Source organism: Hyla sarda, chromosome 7 (assembly GCF_029499605.1).
Source record: "Hyla sarda isolate aHylSar1 chromosome 7, aHylSar1.hap1, whole genome shotgun sequence".
NCBI lineage: Eukaryota > Metazoa > Chordata > Amphibia > Anura > Hylidae > Hyla > Hyla sarda.
In genome coordinates, this window is record NC_079195.1 from 108,653,067 (window position 1) to 108,680,846 (window position 27,780).

At 38.7% G+C, this 27,780-nt stretch overlaps 1 protein-coding gene across 1 annotated transcript in view; it reads right to left on the minus strand.

The window, feature by feature from the left end:
• The window catches only part of LOC130281706 (uncharacterized), a 189,027-nt gene that overhangs the window by 74,722 nt on the left and 86,525 nt on the right, over positions 1–27,780 (minus strand). The window contains exons 10-16 of the mRNA XM_056529220.1: positions 24,806–25,627; positions 20,216–20,394; positions 10,201–10,348; positions 8,530–8,600; positions 3,887–3,905; positions 544–608; positions 83–211 (exon numbers count right to left, since the gene is read on the minus strand). Of these exons, the coding sequence (XP_056385195.1) occupies positions 83–211; positions 544–608; positions 3,887–3,905; positions 8,530–8,600; positions 10,201–10,348; positions 20,216–20,394; positions 24,806–25,627 (1,433 nt within the window). The remainder of the gene's footprint in view (positions 1–82; positions 212–543; positions 609–3,886; positions 3,906–8,529; positions 8,601–10,200; positions 10,349–20,215; positions 20,395–24,805; positions 25,628–27,780) is intronic.

Below are 27,780 nucleotides of genomic sequence, written 5' to 3' on the forward strand. Positions count from 1 at the left end.
TTTTTCTCAGATAGATTGACAAATCTGGACCATTGTGTCAGGCATATGTTTGCCATTGTACACATGTAAAATAGCCACTTACCAGTTTTGTAGTATAAGAATCAGTTGTTATTTCTTCCACTGGCAAAATATTTACATGGTTCAGAGTTTTTATTGTTTTTCTTGTTTTCTGGCCCATTCTTACTGATACAAATTCATATAGTCGATCTTGCTACAAAAATATGATTTATTGTTAGTGTACTACTAACCAGCATTTGGAGATTATTTTACAGTTCTATATATTATATAGAAATAACGTGTGACATCATTGTTGCCTTTCAACCGCTTATCATACAGGTATGTATGAAGAGTACAGTATGATCTAGAGTACACCATTTATACATAACTACCACTATCACACTTTGTAGCAGTGGTTTTAAGGGCACTGGGAAGTTTAAATCAACTAAATCCACACCTTCTTTTCTAAAAGGGTGCTGCAGAAGCAGGGCACCTGTCATGAGATTATGTAGCAGGCTCATCAATAAAACCATATCGTTTTCTTACCCGTTTGTAGTAATCCCTGTGTATTTTTTTGGTTACTTCTTTTTCCTTCTCTTCAATAAAGTTACCTGCAAAAGAAAAAAAATCCAAATCTCTAAAACATTCCCATATATAATGTATGCTTAACTCCTAGCCTTAAAGGGGTACTCCGGTGAAAAACATTTTTTTTAAATCAACTGTTGCCAGAAATTTTTACAGATTTGTAAATTACTTCTATTAGAAAATCTTAATCCTTCCTGTACTTATTAGCTGCTGAATACTACAGTGGAAATTCTTTTCCGTTTGAAACACAGAGCTGTCTGCTGACATCACGAGCACAGTGCTCTCTGCTGACATCTCTGTCCATTTTAGGAACTGTCAGCGTAAAAGCAAATAAATCCCCATAGCAAACATATGCTGTTCTGTACAGCTCCTAAAATGGACAGAGATGTCAACAGAGAGCACTGTGGTCATGATGTCAGCAGAGAGATCTGTGTTTCAAAAAGAAAAGAATTTCCGCTGTAGTATTCAGCAGCTAATAAGTACAGGAAGGATTAAGATTTTTTTTAAAGAAGTAATTTATAAATCTGTTTAAAGGGTACCTCTCATCAAATAAACTTTTGATATATTTTAGATTAATGAATGTTGAATAACTTTCCAATAGCATGTTAATGAAAAATATGCTTCTTTCTATTGTATTTTTCCCGATCAGTCCTGTCAGCAAGCATTTCTGACTCATGCGGGAGTCCTAAACACTCAGAGCTGCCAGCCTGCTTTGTTCACAGCCAAACAGGCTGTGAACAAAGCAGGCTGGCAGCTCTGAGTGTTCTCCTTTGTGAACAAAGCAGACTGGCAGCTCGTAGTGTTTAGGACTCCAGCATGAGTCTGAAATGCTTGCTGCCAGGACTGGTAGGGAGACCCCTAGTGGTCATTTCTTCAAAGTTGAAAATTAAATAGAAAGAAGCCTATTTTTTAATAACATGCAATTGTGAAGTTATTCTGCATACATTAATCTATAATATATCAAAAGTTTTTTTGATGAGAGGTACCCTTTAACTTTCTGGCACCAGTTGTTTTAAAAAAAGAAAATTTTTCACCGTAGAACCCCCTTATCCCGGTGGAAAATATATTTTTTTAAATCAACTGGTGCCAAAAAGTTAAACAGATTTGTAAATTTCTTCTATTTAGAAATCTTAATCCTTCCAGTACTTATTAGCTGCTGAATACTACAGAGGAAATTATTTTCTTTTTGGATTTCTTTTCTGTCTGTCCACAGTGCTTTGTGCTGACACCTCTGTCCATTTTAGGAACTGTCCAGAGCAGGATAGGTTTCCTATGGGAATTTTCTCCAGCTCTGGACAGTTCCTATAATGGACAGAGGTGTCAGCAGAAAGCACTGTGGACAAACAGAAAAGAAATCCAAAAGGAAAATAATTTTTTCTGTAGAATTCAGCAGCTAATAAGTACTGGAAGAATTAAGATTTTATAATAGAAGTAATTTACCACCAGTTGATTTAAAAAAAATAATAAAGTTTTCCACTGGAATACATACCCCTTTAGCAAACATTTCTTGTAAGAGAGAAGGTCAGTTATTCTCCAACAGGTTTCCCTTTCATTATTTGCAACTCCTATTCCGGTCAGTTATATACTTTTAACCCCTTAAGGACGCAGGACATAAATGTACGTCCTGGTGCGGTGGTACTTAACGCACCAGGACGTACATTTACGTCCTGTGCATAACCGCGGGCATCGGAGCGATGCCCGTGTCATGCGCGGCTGATCCCGGCTGCTGATCGCAGCCAGGGACCCGCCGGCAATGGCCGACGCCCGCGATCTCGCGGGCGTCGGCCATTAACCCCTCAGGTGCCGGGATCAATACAGATCCCGGCATCTGCGGCAGTGCGCGAGTTCAATGAATGATCGGATTGCCCGCAGCGCTGCTGCGGGGATCCGATCATTCAGAATGCCGCACGGAGGTCCCCTCACCTTCCTCCTTCCGGCTCCCGGCGTCTTCTGTTCTGGTCTGAGATCGAGCAGACCAGAACAGAAGATAGCCGATAACACTGATCTGTTCTATGTCCTATACATAGAACAGATCAGTATTAGCAATCATGGTATTGCTATGAATAGTCCCCTATGGGGACTATTCAAGTGTAAAAAAAAATGTAAAAGTAAAAGTAAAAAAAAAGTGAAAAATCCCCTCCCCCAATAAAAAAGTAAAACGTCCGTTTTTTCCTATTTTACCCCCAAAAAGCGTAAAAAATAAATTTAATAGACATATTTGGTATCGCCGTGTGTGTAAATGTCCGAACTATTAAAATAAAATGTTAATGATCCCGTACGGTGAATGGCGTGAACGTAAATAAAAAAAAAAGTCCAAAATTGCAGCTTTTTTAATACATTTTATTAAAAAAAATTATAAAAAATGTATTAAAAGTTTTTTTATATGCAAATGTAGTATAAAAAAAAGTACAGATCATGGCGCAAAAAATGAGCCCTCATACTGCTGCTTATACGGAAAAATAAAAAAGTTAGAGGTCATCAAAATAAAGGGATTATAAACGTACTACTTAGGTTAAAAAGTTTGTGATTTTTTTTAAGCGCAACAATAATAGAAAAGTAAGTAATAATGGGTATCATTTTAATCGTATTGACCCTCAGAATAAAGAACACATGTCATTTTTACCGTAAATTGTACGGCGTGAAAAACGAAACCTTCCAAAATTAGCAAAATTGCGTTTTTCTTTTTAATTTCCCCACAAAAATAGTGTTTTTTGGTTGCGCCATACATTTTATGATATAATGAGTTATGTCATTACAGAGGACAACTGGTCGCGCAAAAAACAAGACCTCATACTAGTCTGTGGATGAAAATATAAAAGAGTTATGATTTTTAGAAGGCGTTAAGGGGTTAAAGAGGAAGGTGATCCAGCATACAGGTTAAAATTGTTGGACAGATTATTTCTGATGTTTGAAGGTTCGCAAGTGCTAAATTTGCTGAGTATTTCAGGTTCATCATTAAATTTCATTGTGAGACTTACTTCTGGGGCTATGTTCACACATTGAGTCATAAACTTTGAAAAATTACCAATTTTAGCTGTTTATTTGTCATTTTACTGCCAATTTTACTGTGTGCATGTATGTGTGTGAATATGGCCTAATAAAGATACCAATTATGTATATTGTGTCCATACATGGTTAAAAGGAATTGCTACCACTGTCAATGTTGAAATAATTTAGCAGCCAGTCATTCTAATTATGTGGCTGCTGCCCAGGGGTGTAACTAGAGCTTCATGAGCCTCAGGACAAATTCGGGACCTGCCTCAACCCCAGATTAACAGAGGTAAAAACATTTTTATTTGCCTACCTTCAAGGTCCCTGTATATCTGCAAAACAAATAAAAGATTAATAGGTTACAAAGCAATGAAATAGTAACTAATCAAAACTCTAATTAAAATACATTTTTTGTTCTTTTTTATAAAGTTAAAAAGCTAATGGTATTAATTTTAATGGTATATGATTGTAATGTCTACATTAACCCCTTAAGGACAGTTTTTTTTCTTTTTTTGCATTTTCATTTTTTGCTCCTTGCCTTTAAAAAATCATAACTCTTTCAATTTTGCACCAAAAAAATCCATATTATGGCTTATATTTTGCGCCACCAATTCTACTTTGTAATGACGTCAGTCATTGTGCCCAAAAATCTACGGTGAAACGGAAAAAAAATCATTGTGAGACAAATTTTTTTTTTTAAACGCCATTTTGTAACTTTTGGGGGCTTCCGTTTCTACGTAGTACATTTTTCGGTAAAAATGACACCTGATATTTATTCTGTAGGTCCATACGGTTAAAATGATACCCTACTTATATAGGTTTGATTTTGTCATACTTCTGGAAAAAATCATAACTTCATGCAGGAAAATTTAAAGTTTAAAATTGTCATCTTCTGACCCCTATAACTTTTTTATTTTTCCGTGTATGGGGCGGTATGAGGGCTAATTTTTTGTGCCATGATCTGAAGTTTTTAACGGTACCATTTTTGCATTGATAGGACTTATTGATCGCTTGTTATTCATTTTTTCATGATATAAAAAGTGACCAAAAATGCACTATTTGGACTTTGGAATTTTTTTGCGAGCACGCCATTGATCGTGCGGTTTAATTAACGATATATTTTTATAATTCGGACATTTCCGCACGCGGCGATACCATATATGTTTATTTTTATTTTTATTTACACTGTGTTTTTTTTTATGGGAAAAGGGGGTGATTCAAACTTTTAATAGGGAAGGGGTTAAATGATGTTTATTCACTTTTTTTTCACTTTTTATTTGCAGTGTTATAGGTCCCATAGGGACCTATAACACTGCACACACTGATCTTTATCATTGATCACTGGTTTCTCATAGGAAACCAGTGATCGATGATTCTGCCGCATGACTGCTCATGCCTGGATCTCAGGCACTGAGCAGTCATTCGGCGATCGGACAGCGAGGAGGCAGGTAGGGGCCCTCCTGCTGTCCTGTAAGCTGTTCGGGATGCCGCGATTTCGCGCGGCTATCCCGAACAGCCCACTGAGCTAGCCGGCATACTTTCGGTTTCACTTTAGACGCAGCGTCTAAAGGGTTAATAGCACGCGGCACAGCGATCAATGCCGCGCACTATTAGCCACGGGTCCTGGCCGTTGTTAGAGGCCGGGCCCGACCCGCTATGACGCGGGGCCACGCCGTGGCCCCGCGTTATAGATCAGGAGTGGACACATGACGTACCAGCACGTCATGTGTCCTTAAGGGGTTAAAGGTGAGACATTTTTGTAGCTATAAAGGGTCTGAAATTATGTGCTGATTCATATCATACAATGGCCCTAATTTACTATTGTAAACCTGACATGTTTTGTCGGTTGTGCGCCAGATTCTGTTTTGTGGTTGTGCACCAGAATTGAAAAAAAAACAACCAACTCTCCATTTTACAGAGAACCTGAAAAAGGGGCATGGCTGTCAGGAGAGTGGGCGTGTCTGCAAAAAAGGGGGCATGGCCCCGACACTTTCACACAAACCCAACATTTTTACTAAGGTTTCCACAGAAAATGTGGTGGATTTGAGCTGAGAGAAACCAGACAGATCAGAGCATGTGTAAAAAAAAGCAAAATGTGGGGAAAAGTGCAAAGTGTAGGGAAACCTTAGTAAATGCTTTGGAAAAAATTGTAGGGAAGTAAAACCCACAAAGAAAACTACACAACACTCAAAAATCATGGCCAATATATTTGTACAGGCTGGAGCTTTCTTTCATACAGAGCATCAATCCCCCTGTTTACTTTACACAGCAAAGATCAAATTCTCACTGCCTGTAACTTCCTCTAGATGGCGCTAAATAAAGACAAACACTAACCTTTGAATTCAATTGTCCTTTCAGTAAACTCTAGCAGTTAAATAATTCAGTCAATCTTCATACAACAATACAGATATACCAAAGCAAAGCTGAATTAGCCATTTGATCCAACTCATTAAAGGGGTATTCCAGGCCAAAACCTTTTTTTTATATATAAACTGGCTCCGGAAAGTTTAAACAGATTTGTAAATTACACACAAAGGAAAAGCGACAATGTCTGGCACTGCTAGGGTACACTAGTTGGGACTAGGGGTTTGATATGTCATATATGAGAACAATGTAGAGATATGGTTGTGCTCTGATTCGCTAGAAACAGCAAGACATCAAAACTTCTTAATCCAAGGAGAATGAAGACAAACCGGCACTCACCATTCTTCTCTTTAAAATTCCTTCTTTATTGCAAAATACTCACAACATATGGGTGGGAGAGGGATCGACGTGGGGGGTACACAAACAGGTCGATCCCTCTCCCACCCATATGTTGTGAGTATTTTGCAATAAAGAAGGAATTTTAAAGAGAAGAATGGTGAGTGACGGTTTGTCTTCATTCTCCTTGGATTAAGAAGAATTGTAAATTACTTCTATTAAAAAATCTTAATCCTTCCAATAGTTATTAACTTCTGAAGTTGAGTTGCTGTTTTCTGTCTAACTGCTTTCTGATGACTCACGTCCCAGGAGCTGTGCAGCTCCTATGGGGATATTCTCCCATCATGCACAGCTCCCGGGACGTGACATCATCATTGAGCAGTTAGACAGAAAATTTCAGAAGCTAATAAATATTGGAAGGATTAAGATTTTTTAATAGAAGTAATTTACAAATCTGTTTAACTTTCCGGAGCCAGTTGATATATATGAAAAAGTTTTTGCCTGAAATACCCCTTTAAGATACAATGGCCCTGATTTACTATTGTAAACCCGACATGTTTTGTCGTGTTGTGCACCAGATTCTGGCATATTGCGCAAGAAATTCTGTCTGCACCAGAATTTGTTCCAGATTTTTCACCAGAATTGAAAAAACCTGACTAACTCTCACTTTTGCTGAGAAAACCCAAAAAAGGGGTGTGGCCATCAGGAAAAGAGGACGTGGCCGCCAAAAAGGGGTCGTGCCACCGACATTTTCTCAAAAAGCCAACAAGGTTTCCACAGAAAATGTGGTGGATTTGAGCTGAGCATGTGTTAAAAAAGCAAAATGTAGGTAAAAGTGGAAAATGTAGGGAAACCTTAGTAAATACCGTGGAAAAAAAAACTGTAGGGAATTAAAACCCACAAAGAAACCTACACTCCACTCTTAGTAAATCAGGGCCAATGTGATAGTTATGGTTTAACTCCTTAACGGCAATGGACCTAAATGTATGTCATGGTGCCATGGTACTTAACGCACCATGAGGTACATTTATGCGCCGCCATGACAACGAGCATCCGTGATCCGCCATTAACTCCTCAGATGCCGTGATCAATACAGATCACGCATCTGCAGCAGTGCGGTACTTTGAATGGATGATCGGATCGCCCGCAGCACTGCTGTGGGGATCAGATCATCCAGCATGGCAGCCGGAGGTCCACTCACCTTGCTCCAGCTCTCTCCCGGGGTCTTCTGCTCTGGTCAGAGATCGGGCAGAACAGAGCAGAAGATCACCGATAACACTGTTCAGTGCTATGCTCTATGCATAGCACTGAACAGTATTAGCAAACAAATGATTGCTATAAATAGTCCCCTATGGGGACTATTAAAGTGTAAAAAAAAAAAAATAAAAAAAAATAAAAAAAAAAAAAAAGGAAAAAAATTTTAAACAAAAAAAGGAAAAACATGTGAAAAATCCCCTCCCCCAATAAAAAAGTAAAACATCCGTTTTTCACATTTTACCCCCCAAAAAGCGTAAAAAAATTGTTAATACACATATTTGGTATCGCCATGTGCGTAAAAGTCTGAACTATTAAAATATATTGTTAATTATCCCGTATGGTGAACGGCGTAAACGTAAAAAAAAAAAAAGTCCTAAATTGCTGCTTTTTTGTCACATTTTATTCCAGAAAAAATTAAGAAAAATTGTATAAAAAGTAAAACCTAAGCAAAAGGGGTACTGATAAAAACTACAGATCATAGTGCAAAAAATAACATGGATATAACATATAACATGCATATAACATGGGTATCATTTTAATCGTATTTACCCACAGAATAAAGAAAACATGGCATTTTTACCGGAAAGTGTACAACGTGAAAACAAAACCTTCCAAAATTTGCTAAATTGCGGTTTTCTTTTCAATTTTCCCACAAAAATTATATTTGTTTGGTTGCGCCGTACATTTTATGGTAAAATAAGTGATGTAATTTACAAAGTACAATTGGTGACGCAAAAAAAACAAGCCCTCACATGGGTCTGTGGATGGAAATATAAAAGAGTTATGATTTTTAGAAGGCGAGGAGGAAAAAACGAAAATGCTAAAATAAAATTGGTCTGGTCCTTAAGGGGTTAATATAGTACTGAAAATATATGGCTATTTTAGTACTAGGTATTCCTTTCTCAAAAAATTTCGGGTGAGTCAGACCATACAGTGTATGCCAGTAGAAGGGAAACCCAATTTCACTCTAACTATATCCAGACATAAATCATACTTTACCGTTTGGATGTCTTCTGAATTAATACAAGGGCAGACTGAACGTACATGGTAAATTTCATCACCTTTTTCCCCTGAACGGCAGAAATAAAAGTAGCATGTAGTATTTTATTTAATATATAGAATAGCAATTTAAAATAAAACTATTTTCAATTTAGTATGAAAAATATTCTAGTGGACCTGTGGCCAACCCAAAAAATTTGATTGAATTATCATGAAATAGCTAAGGGTGCCCTGATCACACACCTTTATTATAGTTTCTTGAAATGTCCTCACATTCCTAAGATATGAGGTTTTATAGTTTCTCCGACAATTCAGGGAATCAGTCACATAGACATAATTTTAATAAGGAGAGTACCTATCATGTGATGGGAGGGAATATACAATCAGAGGTGTGTATTAGGCATACATGCCCCTCAATATAAAACATTCACTCACCCTGACGTTTTATTCCTGCCCATCACCTGATATTCACTCCCATTATGCCCACGACAAGGAAATAATTCTACTGCTGCACAAATCACTAGTCAGACCACACACAGAATACTGTGTACAGTACTGGGCACCACTGTACAAGAAACATATAGTGGAGCTGGTGAGGGTTCAAAGATGGGCAACCAGAGTAATACGGGGAATGGGAGGACTACAGTACCCAGAAAGATTATCAGAATTAGGGTTATTTAGTTTAGAAAAAAGAAGGCTTAGGGACAACCTAATAACTATGTATAAATATATCAGGGGACAGTACAGAGATCTCTCCCATGATCTATTTATACCCAGGACTGTATCTATAACAAGGGGGTATCCTCTACGTCTAGAGGAAAGAAGGTTTCTAAACCAGCACAGACAAGGATTCTTTACTGTAAGAGCAGTGAGACTGTGGAATTCTCTGCCTGAGGAGGTGGTCATGGTGAACTCTGTAAAAAAGTTCAAAAGGGGCCTAGATCCATTTTTGGAGAGTAATAACATTTCTGGTTATGTATACTAGATTTATAGGGACAGAATGTTGATCCAGGGATTCATTCTGATGCCATATTTGGAGTCGGGAAGGAATTTTTACCTCTAGTATGAGGGTTTTTTGCCTTCCTCTGGATCAACTCAGCAGGGACTCATTAGGGATATTGGTTGAACTTGATGGACTCTTGTTTTTTTTAACATTATAAATTATGTAACTATGTAATTATTAAAATTAAGTTCATACCCATCTCACGGACTCCCTGAATAAACCCGCATATCTCAAGAATGGGAGGGTGTATCAAGAAATTGTAAAAAAAGGTGTGTGACCATGGAACCCGTAGCTTATTTATAAACAATAAAATCTAAGTTTTGGGGGGCTGGCCACAGATCCTCTTTAAAAAAAAAAAGAAGCAGTTTTGAGGCTTTAAAATCATTGGTTTTTCAATGATTTGGGTTGAGGTTCTGGGTTCAGATCTAACCAAGGGCAACATCTGTATGGAGTTTGTGTGTTCTATCAAGGTTGGTATAGATTTACTTACACTTTTCCTGACTGTTAGCCTTATTGGACTAGTACCAGCATAAATGATGACAATCTCTGTACAGTTCTGCAGTGTATGGTGGCACAAAATAAGGTACAGTGTGTATATATATATATATATATATATATATATATATGTATGTATATCATATTCATGAGTGAAGAAACATTAAACACACCCAATGAACTCTTTATTCTAATCAGTTCTTCCAGTATTGATTGAATCTGCATGCGATTGCCTATTTTATGATTTAAGTTAGTACTTAGAATTTTCCACAATTCAGGGAGAAAGTAACCAGGTCTCTGTGGTGTGTGGCATGAAGTAATCTGTGCAAAAGAAAAAAAACATTTCATTAAAAAACTTCATATACAGTACTTCAGTTTTTTTTACTTCAATGTCAGATCTAGACTTCATGCTGCTTAGTTCTCAGAGAATGGGGCTACCTATATATTGGTATAGAGGAATTGAAATAAGATATATTATGCTTTTTTTTGGGGGGTGGGGGGGGTTGTAAATTATTGCCTCAATTTTTAAGGAGTGCGCCATGCAGACTATGAGGGGAATTTAACAAGGCATATATTATGTTACAAATTTTTACCACTCACATCAGTTTGTTTTCAGAGGATGGGGCTTAGCAAATTAGCAGAGGGGCATGGCCTCTCAAAGCTAAACATATTTAAAGGGGTACTCCGGTGAAAAACTTTTTTTTTTTAAATCAACTGGTGCCAGAAAGTTAAACAGATTTATAAATTACTTCTATTAAAAAATCTTAATCCTTCCTGTACTTATAAGCTGCTATATACTACAGCGGAAATTATTTTCTTTTTGAAACACAGAGCTGTCTGCTGACATCATGAGCACAGTGCTCTCTGTCCATTTTAGGAACTGTCCAGAACAGCATATGTTTGCTATGGGGATTTCCTTTTACTCTGGACAGTTCCTAAAATGGACAGAGATGTCAGCAGAGAGCAGTGTGCTCATGGTGTCAGCAGACAGCTCTGTGTTTCAAATGGAAAATAATTTCCACTGTAGTATTCAGTAGCTAATAAGTACAGGAAGGATTAAGATTTTTTAATGTAAGTCATTTATAAATCTGTTTAACTTTCTGGCACCAGTTGATTTAAAAAAAAAAAAAAAAAGTTTTTCACCGTAGTACCCCTTTAACCCCTTAAGGACCAGGCCATTTTACACCTTAGGACCAGAGCGTTTTTTGCACATCTAACCACTGTCACTTTAAACATTAATAACTCTGGAATGCTTTTATCTATCATTCTGATTCTGAGATTGATTGTTTTTTCGTGACATATTCTACTTTAACATAGTGGTAAAATTTTGTGGTAACTTGCATCCTTTCTTGGTGAAAAATCCCCAAATTTGATGAAAAATTTGAAAATTTAGCATTTTTCTAACTTTGAAGCTTTCTGCTTGTAAGGAAAATGGATATTCAAAATATTTTTTTTTATTCACATTTCCATTATGTCTACTTTATGTTTGCATCATAAAATTGACGTGTTTTTACTTTTGGAAGACACCAGAGGGGTTCAAAGTTCAGCAGCAATTTTCAAATTTTTCACAAAATTTTGAACCTCGCTTTTTTTCAGGGACCAGTTCAGGTTTGAAGTGGATTTCAAGGGTCTTCACATTAGAAATACCAAACAAATGACCCCATTATAAAAACTAGACCCCCCAAAGTATTCAAAATGACATTCAGTAAGTGTTTTAACCCTTTAGGTGTTTCACAGGAATAGCAGCAAAGTGACCACCATTGTCACCATTGAGCTTTTGGAAATAGAATTCGTTTGGAATGGTAGTCAGGGGCCATGTGCATTTACCAAGCCCCCCGTGGTGCCAGAACAGTGGACCCCCCCCCCCCACATGTGACCCTATTTTGGAAACTACATCCCTCACAGAATTTAATAAGTGGTGCAGTGAGCATTTACACCCCACTGGCGTTTGACAGATCTTTGGAGCAGTGGGCTGTGCAAATGGAAAATTTAATTTTTCATTTTCACGGATCACTGTTCCAAAAATCTGTCAGACACCTGTGGGGCGTAAATGCTCACTGTACCCCTTATTACATTACATGAGGGGTGTAGTTTCCAAAATGGGGTCACATATGGGGGGGGGGTCCATTGTTCTGGTACCGTGGGGGCTTTGTAAACACAAGTGGCCTTCAATTCCGGACAAATTTTCTCTTCAAAATCCCAATGGCGCTCCTTCTCTTCTGACCATTGTAGTGCACCCATAGAGCACTTTACAACCACATATGGGGTATGCTCTTACTCAGAAGAAATTGGGTTACAAATTTTGGGGGGCTTTTTTTATTTTCCCTTGTGAAAATGAAAATTTTAGGGTGACACCTGCATTTTAGTGAAAACTAATATTTTTTTTTCATTTTCCCATTTTATGAAACTTCCCAACTTTCCCAGCTTTAATGAAAATTTGTCAAACACCTGTGGGGTGTTCAGGCTCACTTTACCCCTTGTTACGTTCCGTGAGGGGTGTCGTTTCCAAAATGGGGTCACATGTGGGTATTTATTTTTTTGGGTTTATGTCAGAACCGCTGTAAAATCAGCCACCCCTGTGCAAATTACCAATTTAGGCCTCAAATGTACATGGTGCGCTCTCACTCCTGAGCCTTGTTGTGCGTCCGGAGAGCATTTTACGCCCACATATGGGGTATTTCCGTACTCAGGAGAAATTGCGTTACAAATTTTGGGGGTCTTTTTTTCCTTTTACCTCCCGTGAAAATAAAAAGTGAAGGACAACACCAGCATATTAGTGTAAAAAAATTTTTTTTTTTACACTAACAGGCTGGTGTAGACCCCAATTTTTCTTTTTCATAAGGGGTAAAAGGAAAAAAAGCCCCCAAAATTAGTAGTGCAATTGCTCCTGAGTACGGAGATACCCCATATGTGGCACTAAAATGTTTCCTTGAAATACGACAGGGCTCTGAAGTGAGAGAGCGCCATGCGCATTTGAGGATTAAATTAGGGATTGCACAGGGGTGGAAATAGGGGTATTCTATGCCAGTGATTCCCAAACAGGGTGCCTCCAGCTGTTGCTAAACTCCCAGCATGCCTGGACAGTTAGTGGCTGTCCGGAAATGCTGTGAGTTGTTGTTTTGCAACACCTGGAGGCTCTGTTTTGGAAACACTGCCGTACTATACGTTTTTTTTTTTTTAATCAGGGGGAGAGTGTAAGGGGGTGTAAATGTAGTGTTTTACCCTTTATTATGTGTAAGTTTAGTGTAGTGTTTTTAGGGTACTTTCACACTGGCGGAGGTTTACAGTGAATTTACCGCTAGGAGTTTGCGCTGCGGCGAAAAATTTGCCGCAGCTCATACTTGAAGCAGAAAACTTACTGTAAACCCGCCAGTGTGAATGTACCCTGTACGTTCACATGGGGGGGCAAACCTCCAGCTGTTTCAAAACAATAACTCCCAGCATGTACTGACAGATCGTGCATGCTGGGAGTTGTACTTTTGCAACAGCTGGAGGCACACTGGTTGGAAAACCTTCAGTTAGGTTCTGTTACCTAACTCAGTATTTTCCAACCAGTGTGCCTCCAGCTGTTGCAAAACTTCAACTTCCAGCATGTACTGATTGCCGAAAGGAAAGCATGCAGAGACAGCTGTTTGCTGTTTAGGCATGCTGGGAGTTGCAGTTTTGCAACATCTGGGGAGCTATAGTTTAGAGACTGCAGTGGTCTTCAATCTGTGGACCTCCAGATGTTGCAAAACTACAACTCCCAGCATGCACAGACAGCAAACTGCTGTCTGGGCATGCTGGGAGTTGTAGTTTTGCAAGTATAGAGATCACTTTGCAGTGGTCTCAAACTGTAGACCTCCAGCTGTTGCAAAACAGCAACTCCCAGCAAGCCTAAACAGCTCTCTGGGCATGCTGGGTGTTGTAGTTTTGCAACATCTGGACGGGTTACAGTTTAGAGACCACTATAGTGGTCTCAGACTGTAGCCCTCCAGATGTTGCTAAGTAACTCACCGGCTTCCGTTGGATCCAGGGAGCTGCGTCGCTGTCTTCTTCTTCCGCCGATCGTCGCCCGCTGCCGCCGCTGATCGTCGCCCGCTGCCGTCGCCGATGGGTAAGTGGATCTTCGCGCCGGTCCCTGTCGGTTTCCCCGTCCTGCCCCGCCTATTGTGGGAGGGCAGAATGGGGAAACCGAAAGTAAACCCCTCCGCCCCCGATCTGCTATTGGTGGTCGCGTCTAGACCACCAATAGCAGAGATAGGAGGGGTGGCACCTCTGCCGCCTCACTCTTATCGCTACAGGGGGATCGTGGGTGTTTAGGACACCCGCGATCCCCCTTCTATTCCGGGTCACCATAGACCCGTAATGACCCGGAATCGGCGCAAATCGCAAGTGTGAATTCACTTGGGATTTGCGTCAATCGACGACATGGGGGGGTCTAATGACTCCCCTGGGCATTTGCGCGGGGTGCCTGCTGATAGATATCAGCAGTCACCCCGGCCCGGCCCCACCTCGGCGTACAGGTAAGCCCTTGGTCCTAAAGTACCAGGGAGCAAAGGCGTACCTGTACGCCCTTGGTCCTTAAGGGGTTAATATAATTTATGCCAGGGATAACTAAAAGTTACACAAAATGTACAGATATAGCCACTGCCAACATGATTGGTGGTGTTCTACTCGATTTAAATTATCCACAAGATAGGGGATAAGTAGCTGATCACAGGGGTCCGACTGCTGGGACCCCCCACAATCTCTGTTATGAGACCCGGCGCTCAGTAAGGAGCGCATGATGCAGTTTGCACACTGGGTGTGTGGGAGCGCCGAAAAGACCAACGTATAGCACTCTGGCTTCATCAGTGCTCCAATAGAAAAGTATCTACTTTTAGAGAACCCGTGCTCCTCACTGAGAGAGCCCGGGTCCCGTCCCGCAGATCGTGGGGGGTCCCAGTGGTCAGATCCCTGTGATCAGCTACTTATGCCCTATCCTGTGGATATGGGATAAGTAAATTTTTTCTTGAGTTGTCCTTTAACTATAGCTTAAATTGGCACTGTCAGATAAAAAAAAAATAATAATATATATATATATATATATATATATATATATATATATATATATATATATATATATATATTGTACATCCTGTCCAGTATACTTCCTAACAAAACTTTATTTCCTTTTTATAGAAATCATGGCTTATAAAAAAAAAGACCACTAGAGGTCCATCCAGATCATAATCCTGTCCGGCAGTCATCTTTGTCAAAACTGAAACTCAAGCAGGGACCAAGTCCAGTAAGTGAGAGTGGGAATAGCACTCCTCCATGCTCACTTCTTTCCTATTAGACTGCAGCATAAAAACAGAGATATAACAGGTACATGTAAGATATAATAGTTACACTTTAAGATATAAGTACAGCTGAAAAGATCAGCCGCAAAAATAGTGAGAAAAAAAACCTGTCTAAAATATCAGAAAAAAATCTCATAAATTTCAGACATTTTCTGGCTAAGAAAATGGCCATTTTGAGCCATAAAATTATTGGCTGTGTGGACATAGCTTTACTAATCATATTTTATCAATGTATGAAATGATAGCCTAAGTGGACTAGCCCTTTGTCACTGTTAAATGGTAGCAAACTACAAAACAAACTTAAAAAGTAGTTTAACCCCTTAAAGGGGAATTCCAGGAATAAAAAAACAGACCTCTCCCTGTTTGTCTTCAGTTTAGGTGAGGTTCTGCAGCTCATTTCCTTTGAAGTGAATGGAGCCAAATTGTAATACCCCACCTAAAGTGGAGACAAGGAGGGCGCTGTCTTTGAAAGAAAAAAGGCATGCTTTATTTAATCCTGGAATACCCCATTAAGGAAGACGGGCTTTCTCATTTTTGGACTTTAGTTTTTTCCTCCTCACCTTCTTAAAATCATAGCACTTTTAATTTTCCACCTACAGTCCCATGTGAGGGCTTGTTTTTTGCGCCACCAATTTTACTTTGTAAAATCATCAATCATTTCACCACAAAATCTACAGCAAAACCAGCAAAAAATATTTGTGGGGCAAAATTGAAAAAGAAATGCCATTTTGTAACTTTTGTGGGCTTATGATTCTACACAGTACACTTTTTGGTAAAAATGACACCCTATCTCTATTCTGTAGAGCAATTCAGCTACAAGGATAACTAATGTATATCGTTTTTTTTTATTTTTTATTTACTGTAATGTCCGTTTTAGGCTTTGTTTTATGTATAATCTGTTTTCTGTGCTATTCTCCCTGGCTAAGGAACAGTTAATGCTATTAGCCAATGGGAACTTGGGTGGGGCTATGCAAACCCGAGCTCTGCTGTACTCTGTGCTGGTTATTAGTTTTACCTTTTCTATGTCTATTAGACTGAGTTTTGTTTGATCCCTGTTTATGATAGAGATTTTAGTCTGCTTGGTTTTATTTACATCTGTCGGCTTTTAGTACCTTGTCATATCTTAGTCTGTGTTCACACTGTGAGTCTTGCTTGTACCCGTGCTCTGTATTTAGTATTCCTGTTTGGAGTCCTGATCCGTATTCCTCCATATAATGGAATTTGGTTTTGTAATGTTCCTGTTTGTTGTCATTATCCGTTCTCTGTCTAGTGTTCTGTGTATTAAATTTCTGTTTCTTTCTAGGCCAGTATCCTGATCACACGGTAGAGTGTGCCCGCTGGCTTGTAGTCTATTTGGCATTGATGTCCCTCCATGTTTGGAGTGGGGAGTCTAGTTTGTTCTTTGTTCCGTGTCCACTGTGAACAGTGTTCTATGATTCCTGACCTGTTTAGTCTTTTGCATTCCATTCATCTGTTCATCCCCTGCGTCTCCTGGTTTCTACTGTACACTTATTTCATATCTAATCTTGTTCATTTATTCATATTTGCCGTTTATTCTGGATTCTGAACTGTATGTTAGTACGCTATATCTGGCCCTGTTTGTATATTTATATCCTGCCTGGTTTATCTGGTTATTTGGTTGTTTTCCCGTTATGTTTCTGACCTGTCCCCGACTATGTATAGCATTATTTGTGTACCTTTACGCCCATTGCACTTCAGCGCAGGAAGGGATCGGTGCCCAGTTGTCGATCCATCATTTAGGGTGGATGAGCAAGTACGCAGGGAGAGAGTGTTTCTAGAGGCAGCTTAGGGCTCACTCTCCCTGTCCACCCACGGTCATGACCTTTACTACTTAAAATTATCATTTTCTGACACCTGTAACTTTTTTATTTTTTTGCATACAGGGATGTATGAGGGCTCATTTTTTGTGCTGTGATCTGAAGTTTTTATCAATACAATTTTTGTTTTGATGGGATTTTGATAGCTTTTTATAAATTTTTTTAGGGTAAAAAAAGTGACCAAAAATACACAATTTTGGACTTTGGAATTTTTTTTACATATACACTATTGACCGTATGGTTTAATTAACGTTATATTTTTATAGTTCGGACATTTACACGCGCGGCATTACCACATATGTTTATTTTTGTTTACATATTTATTTATTTTTAAATGGGAAAATGGGGTGATTCAAACTTTTATTAGGGGTTAATTCACATACTTTTTTTTTTTTTTTTACACAATTTTATAGTCCCCATAGGGGACTATTACATGCAATCTTCCAATTGCATACACTGTTCAATGCTATGCCATAGCATAGCATTGATCAGTGTTATCGGTGCTCGATTGCACCAGGCTACTAAGACTGCCTGGAGCAACCTAGCAACAATCAGATGGCGAGGAGACATGTAAGGGCCCTCCCACTGTCCTCTAAGATGATCGGGACACAGTGGTTTCACCACGGTAGTCCCGATCAGCTCCGCTGAGCTGCCAGGATAAAAAATTTTTTCTATTTTAGATGCCACAATCAACCTTGATCGCGGCGTCTAAGGGGTTAATGCCAGACATCACCGCGATCGGTGATGTCTGGTATTAGCCACAGGTCCCGGCTGCTGATAGCCGTCAGGACCACCTCGCTATGACGCAGGGTCAGCCCGTGACCCCACGTCATAGAAGGGGAGCAGGACGAGGGCGTACAGGTACACCCTTCGTCCGTAAGGAGTTAAAATTATCGGCCCAGATTTATTAAACTGTGTGAGAGAATAAATAGAGTTATTTTCCCACAGCAATCAATCACAGCTCAGCTAACGAGCTCTGGTAAAGTGAAAGCTGAGCTGTGATTGGTTGCTATAGGAAAATCACTCTATTTTTTCTCTCACACAGTTTGATAAATCTGGGCCATCATTCTTTATTCTAGTAGCCCTACCTATTTTTATTGCACTCCTTACGGTAAATAAAAAATCTTTCTAATGTACTTTGATTTAAAAAATGAAGTTTTCTATGCTTTATTTGTGTTTAAAAAAGCTGCCACTAGGTGTATCCCTACTTGTCCAGAGCACATTTCCCCCCATCTCTTGCACAGACTTTTGAATCCTGCTGGCCTGGCAGAAGTCCAAAATCAGGAAATGTACTCTGGAGTATTGAGGGGTGTGTGCCAATCAAAGCTCATACAGAAAAGAAATTCAAAAAGAAAAGAACTTCCTGTGGAGCATACTGCAGATGATAAGTACTGGAAGGATTAAGATTTTTAAATAGAAGTAATTTACAATTCTGTTTAACTTTCTGGCACCAGTTGATTTTAAACAAATTGGTTTCTACCAGAGTACCCCTTTAACGACCGGGCCAATTTTCATTTTTGCATTTTTGTTTTATTTTGTTTTATCCTTTTATTTTTTCACCTACAGACCCACATGAGGGCTTGTTTTTTGCACGAACAATTGTACTTTGTAATTACATTTTTCATTTTACCATAAAATGTACGGCACAACCAAAAAATATTATTTGCCGGCGGAAATAAAAAAAAAATAAAAAAAACAAAGAACATTTGCAACGTTTGGGGGAGTTTGGTTTTTACGCAGTGCACTTTATGGTAAAGATTATACATTATCTTTATTCTGTAGGTTAATGCAACTAGAAGGATACCCAATTCATAGTTTTTCTATTGTACTATTTTTTTTAAATGCTAACTTTTTTTTAAACAAAATTGGTATGCATACAATTGTCATTTTCTGACCCCTATAGCTTTTTTTTTATTTTTCAGTATACAGGGATGTACGACGGCTCATTTTTTTTTGTGCCATTATCTGTAGTTTTTATTGGTACAATTTTTGTTTTGATGGGACTTTTTGATTGCTTTTCTTTTCCCAAGATATGACGTGATTAAAAATCAGTATTTTTGGTATTTTTTTTTACGTTTTACGTCGTTTACCGAGCATGATCGGTACTTTTATATGCAATGATTAGATTGCATATATTAGATTGCATGTACTGCACAATGCTATGCCTATGGCATAGCATTACACAGTAAGATCGGCGATCCACTGATATAGTCTGGCTAAGCCAGGCATCTAAAGGGTTTAATGCCGGGCAGCAGCATAGGCAATGTGTGTGGGGATACTAATAGTAGCTGACACTCCCTGCTCTGAAGTGAACACAGCTCCTCTGTTTGCTTCAAAACCACTTAAGGATTCAGGGCATACAGGTACGCCCTTCGTCCTTAACAAGTAAATTTTATATAATCACAGTTGTTTGTTAGGATTCTTTACTTTAAATCTTCGATGTGCTAAATCAATGAAACTGATTGCAGAAGTTTACATAGCCTTATTATAAATGGCTACATCATGATGATTAAAGTGATCCCTCAACTTACAATAGCCTCAACATACAACAGTTTCAACATACAATGGTCTTTTCTGGACCATTGTAATTCAAAACCAGACTCCACATACAATGCTATGGACAGTCCAGATCTGTGAAACGTGTCAATGGCTGGAAGAACCGACCAATTAGAATGGGCATTCACTGGTAAAACACCTGTATTACTGAATTGCGTGCACTGAATTCCTGTCTGGTAGCACCTCCTACAGTACAGGAAGTTATTACATGTTCTGTACTACTCTTTACCTGTGCCAGGGTTAGCTACTTTTTTGTTTTAATTCTCACATTTTCCTACTTTTGGATGACATTTTGGCGGCTTCAGAACCAATTACCAGGTTTCTATAGAGTTATGGTCTCAACGTACAATGGTTTCAACATAAAATGGTCGTCCTGGAACCAATTAATATTATAACTTGATGGATCACTATCCTTATATTACTTATATTGTTCTAAATAAGCACTAATTAAGCACAAAATATTAACATACCTCTCTTACAAAGAAAGAGGTGCTCAGATGAGACAACTCTTCAAATGGTTGTCTGCCATAAAGAAGAACAGAGTAAAATGTTGCAACGAGCATCCATACTTCTGTGGACTTGGAAAAGAAGTTTCCTGTCAATGTTTCAGGAGCACTGAAATAAGCTGCAAGTGGTTGTTTATATTCTCCTTTGGAACAATGGACAATATAACAATGTTACATATAAAATTCACCATTTCATTGAACATATAAAGTGCATTCTATAGTTTCACTACAGAGAGGCCCAAATTTACTAAAATTTACTTTAAATTCTTAGCCAGTCTAAACTTTAGATTAGACAGTATAAGAATATGCTAGAGTTATCCCAGCCACCCAGACTGTTTGATTAATCTGTCACATTTTCAGATTGTTTAACCTAAGTTTAGGCCAACTAAACCAACAGAGAAGCTGAATTTTTTGTACCCTTCTTCAGATCTCCACACATTCCTGTCTCTGAACTTTACAGGCAGTACTATTCATCTCATTGTTAGATTTTTGCTCTGATATGCATTGTCATATGTGAGACCTTACATAGACAGGGCTGTGTCTTTCCAAATCATGTTAAGTCAACTGAATTTATCAAAGGTGTCTTCAGTAAAGTTTTAGAAACAAGTCACAAAGATGATCAAGAAAAACAGGAGTCCACAGAGCTAAATTTCAAGTGGCATAGCAAAGGGTCTGAATACTTTTGCCTATGTAAAGTTTAGTTTTTACTTTTTTAATAAATGCGCAAAAATTAGCAAAATGTTCACATTATAATTATCTAGTATATTTTTTTAGCACAGGGCATAATATGTGAAAAAAGTGAAGGGGTCCCAAAAACGAATATATCTATCTATCTATCTAGCAACAGAAGAATGCAGCAGCACACTGCCAGCACAAAGATATAGATGAAACATGAATATGCAGTTAAAACATGGAGAGCTATACAGCTATGGTGTAATAGATGCACATGTGAAACTATGAAATAGTGAGGCACTTAGCTCGCAAATTTGTCTCCGCCGGCGGTCAAATAGCTTGGACCGTCCCACCGCGATAAGGTGGCCTCATTGGGACGGACCCTACACTGTGAATATGCCTCTGTGTGAACAGTTCAGTAAGCATGGCAGGATCTGGAACATCCAAGACACCTTATATACACACCTGATAGAGGTGGGTGGGGTGCAAGGCCAACATGGAGGTAGTCACTCCCCCGTATGTGCAATACAGACAAAGAATAAGTCAGCCAGCACTTTAGTTGATGCCAAACTATTATATGGACCTGGCCTACATATAATAGTTTGGTATCAACTAAAGTGCTGGCTGACTTATTCTTTGTCTGTATTGCACATACGGGGGAGTGGCTACCTCCCTGTTGGCCTTGCACCCCACCCACCTCTATCAGGTGTGTATATAAGGTGTCTTGGATGTTCCAGATCCTGCCATGCTTACTGAACTGTTCACACAGAGGCATATTCACAGTGTAGGGTCCATCCCAATGAGGCCACCTTATCGCGGTGGGACGGTCCAAGCTATTTGACCGCCGGCGGAGACAAATTTGCGAGCTAAGTGCCTCACTATTTCATAGTTTCACATTTGCATCTATTACACCATAGCTGTATAGCTCTCCATGTTTTAACTGCATATTCATGTTTCATCTATATCTTTGTGCTGGCAGTGTGCTGCTGCATTCTTCTGTTGCTGTATATTTAGCCTAGTAGCGTGCACCTGTAGGCCAGGTCCATATAATAGTTTGGTATCAACTAAAGTGCTGGCTGACTTATTCTTTGTCTGTATCTATCTATCTATCTATCTCTACAGTACTGTGCTAAAGTAAGAATCCTTTAATAAAAAATAGAAGTGTTAAACATTTTTTCTATCAATTAACAAAATACAAAGTGAATGACAAAAGAAAAATCTAAATCAAATCAATGTTTGTTGTAACTGCCCTTTCAAAACAGCATCAATTCTTCTATGTACTTGCACAGAGTTTTTAAAGAAACTCGGCAGGAAGGTTATTCCAAACATCTTGGAGGACTAAGCTTGCTGCCTGTTTTCTGCAACCTAATGCTTGTAATTTTGTTCATAGTTAAGTCGCTTGTGTTTTTTATCTACACTGATGGTATGACTTAACAGTATATGAGTGTACCTAGGTCCAACTGGTTTCTGAAAGTTCTGAGATAATGGCACTGCTGGACATCTTCCAATGTCGAAGGGAAGCAAGCATGATATGACTTTGATCTGCTGCACTAAGTTTCCTTGGCTAACCACTGTGTCTACAATCCTCAACATTGTCCGTTTCTTTTTGTTTATAAAAAGTAGTTTGAACAACTCATCTTGAAATGCCAGTCTGCTTTCCAATCTTTGCCTGGGGGAGACCTTGCTAATGCAGTATAACTACCTTTTGTCTTGTTGCTGTGGTCATTCGTGTCATGGTGACCTGTAACATGGCACTGTTTTTCACAACCTCACCTTGGTAGCAGAGTTTGGCTATTCCTTATCCAGTTTTAAACCTTCTACACAGCTGTTTCATTTACTAACCATGTTTAAACCTTCATATAAAAAGTGTATACAAGTTTAACTAGAATAATTGATGCTGTTTTGAAGGCAAACGGTGGTTATACCAAATCGTTTTTTATTTACTTCTGTTATTCTCTTCTGTTTATTCACTTTGCAGTAATATACATATCTTTTTTTTTTTAAGACATTGATAGGAATGATGGTTGGCCATATCATTCAGGGAAGGCAGGAGTAGTTAAATTCCTAATAGTTCATAGTTGCTGAGAACTTTGGTAAAATTGTTTTTAGGATTTTTAAGGAATGAAAAGTAGGTTGGTAGTGGGCTCTTTCATTCCCTTCCTGGCTAGTCCAGTTATTCAGTGTGGTCAAAATCAGTAAAGGTGATGTAGACATCCGGTTAATGGGCTTTAAGACAAGGTGTAACTAACTCTGCAGGCTGAGGCTGTGAGGAACATATACCTCCAATGGGAGTTCTGAAGTTTACAGCCTCGAAAATGGGGCACTTTGTACAGTGTAAGTAACACATTGAATGACTCTCTTGTTGGGTAGCTGGGGTAAGCCACCTGTATAGATAGATAAGATTATTGTATAGTTAGCACTTGGACAAGCAGGATTTTTTTTTTTTTTTAAATGAACTGGTGCCAGAAAGTTAAACAGATTTGTAAACTACTTCTATTTAAAAATCTTAATCCTTCCAGTACTTATCAGCTGCTGTATGCTCCAGGGGAACTTCTTTCCTTTTTTAATTTATTTTCTGTCTGACCACAGTGTTTTCTGCTGACACCTCTGTCCAAGTCAGGAACTGCCCAGAGCAGGATAGGTTTGCTATGGGGATTTGCTCCTGCTCTGGACACTTCCTGACATGAACAGAGAGGTGTCAGCAGAGAGCACTGTGGTCAGACTGAAAAGAACTACTCAACTTCCTCTGGAGCATACAGCAGCTGATAAGTACTGAAAGGATTGAGATTTTTAGACAGAAGTAAATTACAAATCTGTATAACTTTCTGGCACCAGTTGATTAAAAAAATTAATAAATTCCGAAGTATCCCTTCGGAAGTATCCCTTTAAACATTACTTCTGTGTCCCTGTCTTTGACTGCTATTTGCTACTATTGCCTGGATTTACAGAACTAATCTCCCAATGAAAGTAAAGCGTAAGACTTCTTCTCGAAGCAGAAAACCAGATAGATTTAAAAAGAGTAGTAGTTTATGGCCAAATGCGTGCTAGACCCACAGCTGTTCTTTCTGACTCTGAGTTAGAGGAATAAGCTGTTGTCTAATAGTTTATCACCTGTGAGAATAAAGAATCTGGCATGGTAAAATCTTTTCTCTGACATATGCCATGGGGGGTGGGGGGCACCTTTATTCACATCAGATAGCCAACTGAATTTTCTAAAACTCATGGGTATAGTTGACTTTCTCTAATGGGTATGGGCACCTTACTCAGGCAGCATATTTTGCATGTGAAGGGGATGAGTTTGTCCAGCTAACCATGCTCCAGAGTTTTGCTGAGTGTTGCATGGATGCTGTGTCCTCGGTCCTGGACACTAAAAGAAATCCACAACAAATAATGATTGAATGATTGGATCCAGCAAATGCAGTTAAGACTTATTCATTTATTGAAGTATCAATGCATTACAGAAGAAATCACATAGCAGCCAAAACTCTGACACCTAGGCACCAATGATTAAGAGTGCCTAGGCACCAGAAATGCGTTGGTGTTCCAGTTGCTATGCTATTTTTTCTGTAATGCATGGATACTTTTAATAAATTGAGAAGTTTTAACTGCATCTGCTGGATCCAATCGTTATTTGTCATGGAGCATATTTTGCATGTATACATAACAGACTCGACTGCTCTGACATATATATTGTAAGAGCATAAACATTTACATGTGAGTAGCTTCCAAAGTAGCAGGATATCTGTTTAAATCTCCCAGCAACTTCACAGCCCAAGATTTGCCCGGGACTACAAGAATCAGGATATGGATTTGCCGGAAGTCCCGGAGCGTGATCAGAGTTACACTTTACAGTGACAATTTAGTAGTATTTTTATATCATACCTTCTATGCAAATAGAATTGCATTCTTCAATGTACTCCTCGAAAGAGTCATCTTTTTCCACTTGTGGAATATATTTTGAATATAGTAAGCTTGAAAGCTTTATAATAGAGAAGCCATCTGGCCCAGAAGTGACTATAAAACTAGCTGGAGTGATGTCACAAAGAATAATGCTGTTTTCATGGCAGTGCTGAACACCCGAAGTAATATCAATAAGTATTCCCAACATTTGGGACCAGGTGAGCTGATTTTCCTTCTCATGTAAGTACTGTAGAAGGGGTTTTCCATGTTCAACCATAAACAAGGGTAAAACACCATTTGAAGAACAGTTCTTCAGTGTCACTATATTTCTGTGTTTTTGACATACACTCATTGCTTTAGATATTTCTTGAAACCGTTCATAAGCACTATCTGTAGAATTTGTTAGGAGAATATCATTTATTGTCTTCTGTCTAAAGACATGAACTAGAGTGTAACCATCTGGCATTGTTGCATCAAATAACAAGACGTTTTCTGCAGTTGTTGGTATTTGATCATGAAGAATCATATCTGGGTAGTTAAGAGACATTTTTTTACGAATGCATGTCTCCAAGAGGTCTTCATCCACCAGGATACAGCAGCTACCCAACTGAAGCATGTCAATGCCATTTACATCCTCACTAAATAGCAATGGCGTAACAAAGTTTCTAACATCAGTCACTGGATGGTAAACAAGTTTTTTGAAAAAATGCTTTAAGACAGTCATCAGTTTTTCATCCTTTCTTTTTCCATCTCTGATTAAATCCCACATAACTTCAAGTAGTTTTAAACTCAATGTTAATGCACCTGAAATTCAAAACTGAACAGGTTATTCATTGTATTAACAATAGAAAGTTAGATAAAAAAATTCATGAATAAAAATAAGCCCAAGGTTGCTTATCATACAAATAAACCAAGACAAACTGGTTTGTGTAAACAAGAAGCTGTGTACAGACTTCATGGTAACATTTATCATCTTTATAGGAAATTAATTATTTGTTTTACCCTGGTTTTGTGGTTTTGATTTGTCGCATGATTTGTCTAATTGCTGTTGTAGCTTTGCCATAGTCCTGTTAACTTTGTGCAGTGGTCATGAATTTGTCATGTGGGATTTGTTGCACACTTCATTGCTATGCCCTCAATCTGTCGCACATCTTAACTAGCCCAGACCTGGTTTACAAAATTGGCCTTGAACAGCATTTGTGAAAATGCACAATTTGGGACAAGGAGTTAAAAAGTTGCAGAAAAAGTTGCAGAGGAGGAACCATACAAAGTGGTTTACTGAAGAGTAATTTCATAAAATGTGCTACTAGCACCAAATTTATCACATCATGCAACCATTAAATAAATTTAGTCTACATACACATTACTACCACACAAATTATAGGTATGGAAAAATCACTCACCATACCACCCTTGTTTAATTCCACCTATCATCTTGTCCCTCAAAAACACATAGTGGCATATTGGCATTGGTGGCATACTGTGCTATGCATTTTTAATTGGTAGGAGTAGATATCTAGGATCTTATACATTTTGAGAAGGTTTCAATTGCACGTTCACATTAAAAAGGAGATAGTAAAACAGCTGGGTGCCCTCAGTAGAAAATTTCTTTATTTCCTATAAACTATCATGTAAGTGACTGTACAGGGTGGGCCATCTATATGGATACACCTTAATAAAATGGGAATTGTTGGTGTTATTAACTTCCTGTTTGTGGCACATTAGTATATGTGAGTGGGGAAACTTTTCAAGATGGGTGGTGACCATGGTGGCCATTTTGAAGTCGGCCATTTTGAATCCAACTTTTGTTTTTTCAATAGGAAGAGGGTCATGTGACACATCAAAATCATTGGGAATTTCACAAGAAAAACAATGATGTGCTTGGTTTTAACATAACTTTATTCTTTCATGAGTTATTTACAAGTTTCTGACCACTAATAAAATGTGTTCAATGTGCTGCCCATTGTGTTGGATTGTCAATGCAACCCTCTTCTCCCACTCTTCACACACTGATAGCAACACCGCAGGAGAAATGCTAGCACAGGATTCCAGTATCCAAAGTTTCAGGTGCTGCACATCTTGTATCTTCACAGCATAGAAAATTGCCTTCAGATGACCCCAAAGATAAAAGTCTAAGGGGGTCAGATTGAGAGACCTTGGGGCCATTCAACTGGCCCACGATTACCAAACCCCTTTCCAGGAAACTGTTCATCTAGGAATGCTCGGACCTGACACCCATAATGTGGTGTTGCACCATCTTGCTGGAAAAACTCAGGGAATGTGCCAGCTTCAGTGCATAAAGAGGGAAACACATCATCATGTAGCAATTACGCATATCCAGTGGCTTTGAGGTTTCCATTGATGAAGAATGGCCCCACTATCTTTGTACCCCATATACCGAACCATACCATCAATTTTTGTGTTTCAACAGTCTTGGAGGGATCTATCCAATGTGGGTTAGTGTCAGACCAATAACTATGTATAAATATATCAGGGGACAGTACAGAGATCTTTTCCATGATATATTTATACCCAGGACTGTATCTACAACAAGGGGGCATCCTCTACATATAGAAGAAAGAAGGTTTCTACACCAGTAACTTCTTTACTGTAAGAGCAGTGAGACTGTGGAATTCTCTGCCAGAGGAGGTGGTCATGGTGAACTCTGTAAAATAATTTAAAAGGGGTCTGGATGCATTTTTGGAGAGTAAGAACATTGCTGGTTATGTATATTAGATTTATAGGGACAGAACGTTGATCCAGGGATTTATTCTGACTGCCTTATTTGGAGTCGGGAAGGAATTTTTACCTCTAGTATGAGTTTTTTTTTTCCTTCCTCTGGATTTTCTCAGTAGGGACTCATTAGGGATATAGGTTGAACTTGATGGACTCTGGTCTTTTTTCAACCTTATGAACTATGAAGGGATGTTCGACTAATGCCACTCTCCAGTGACATG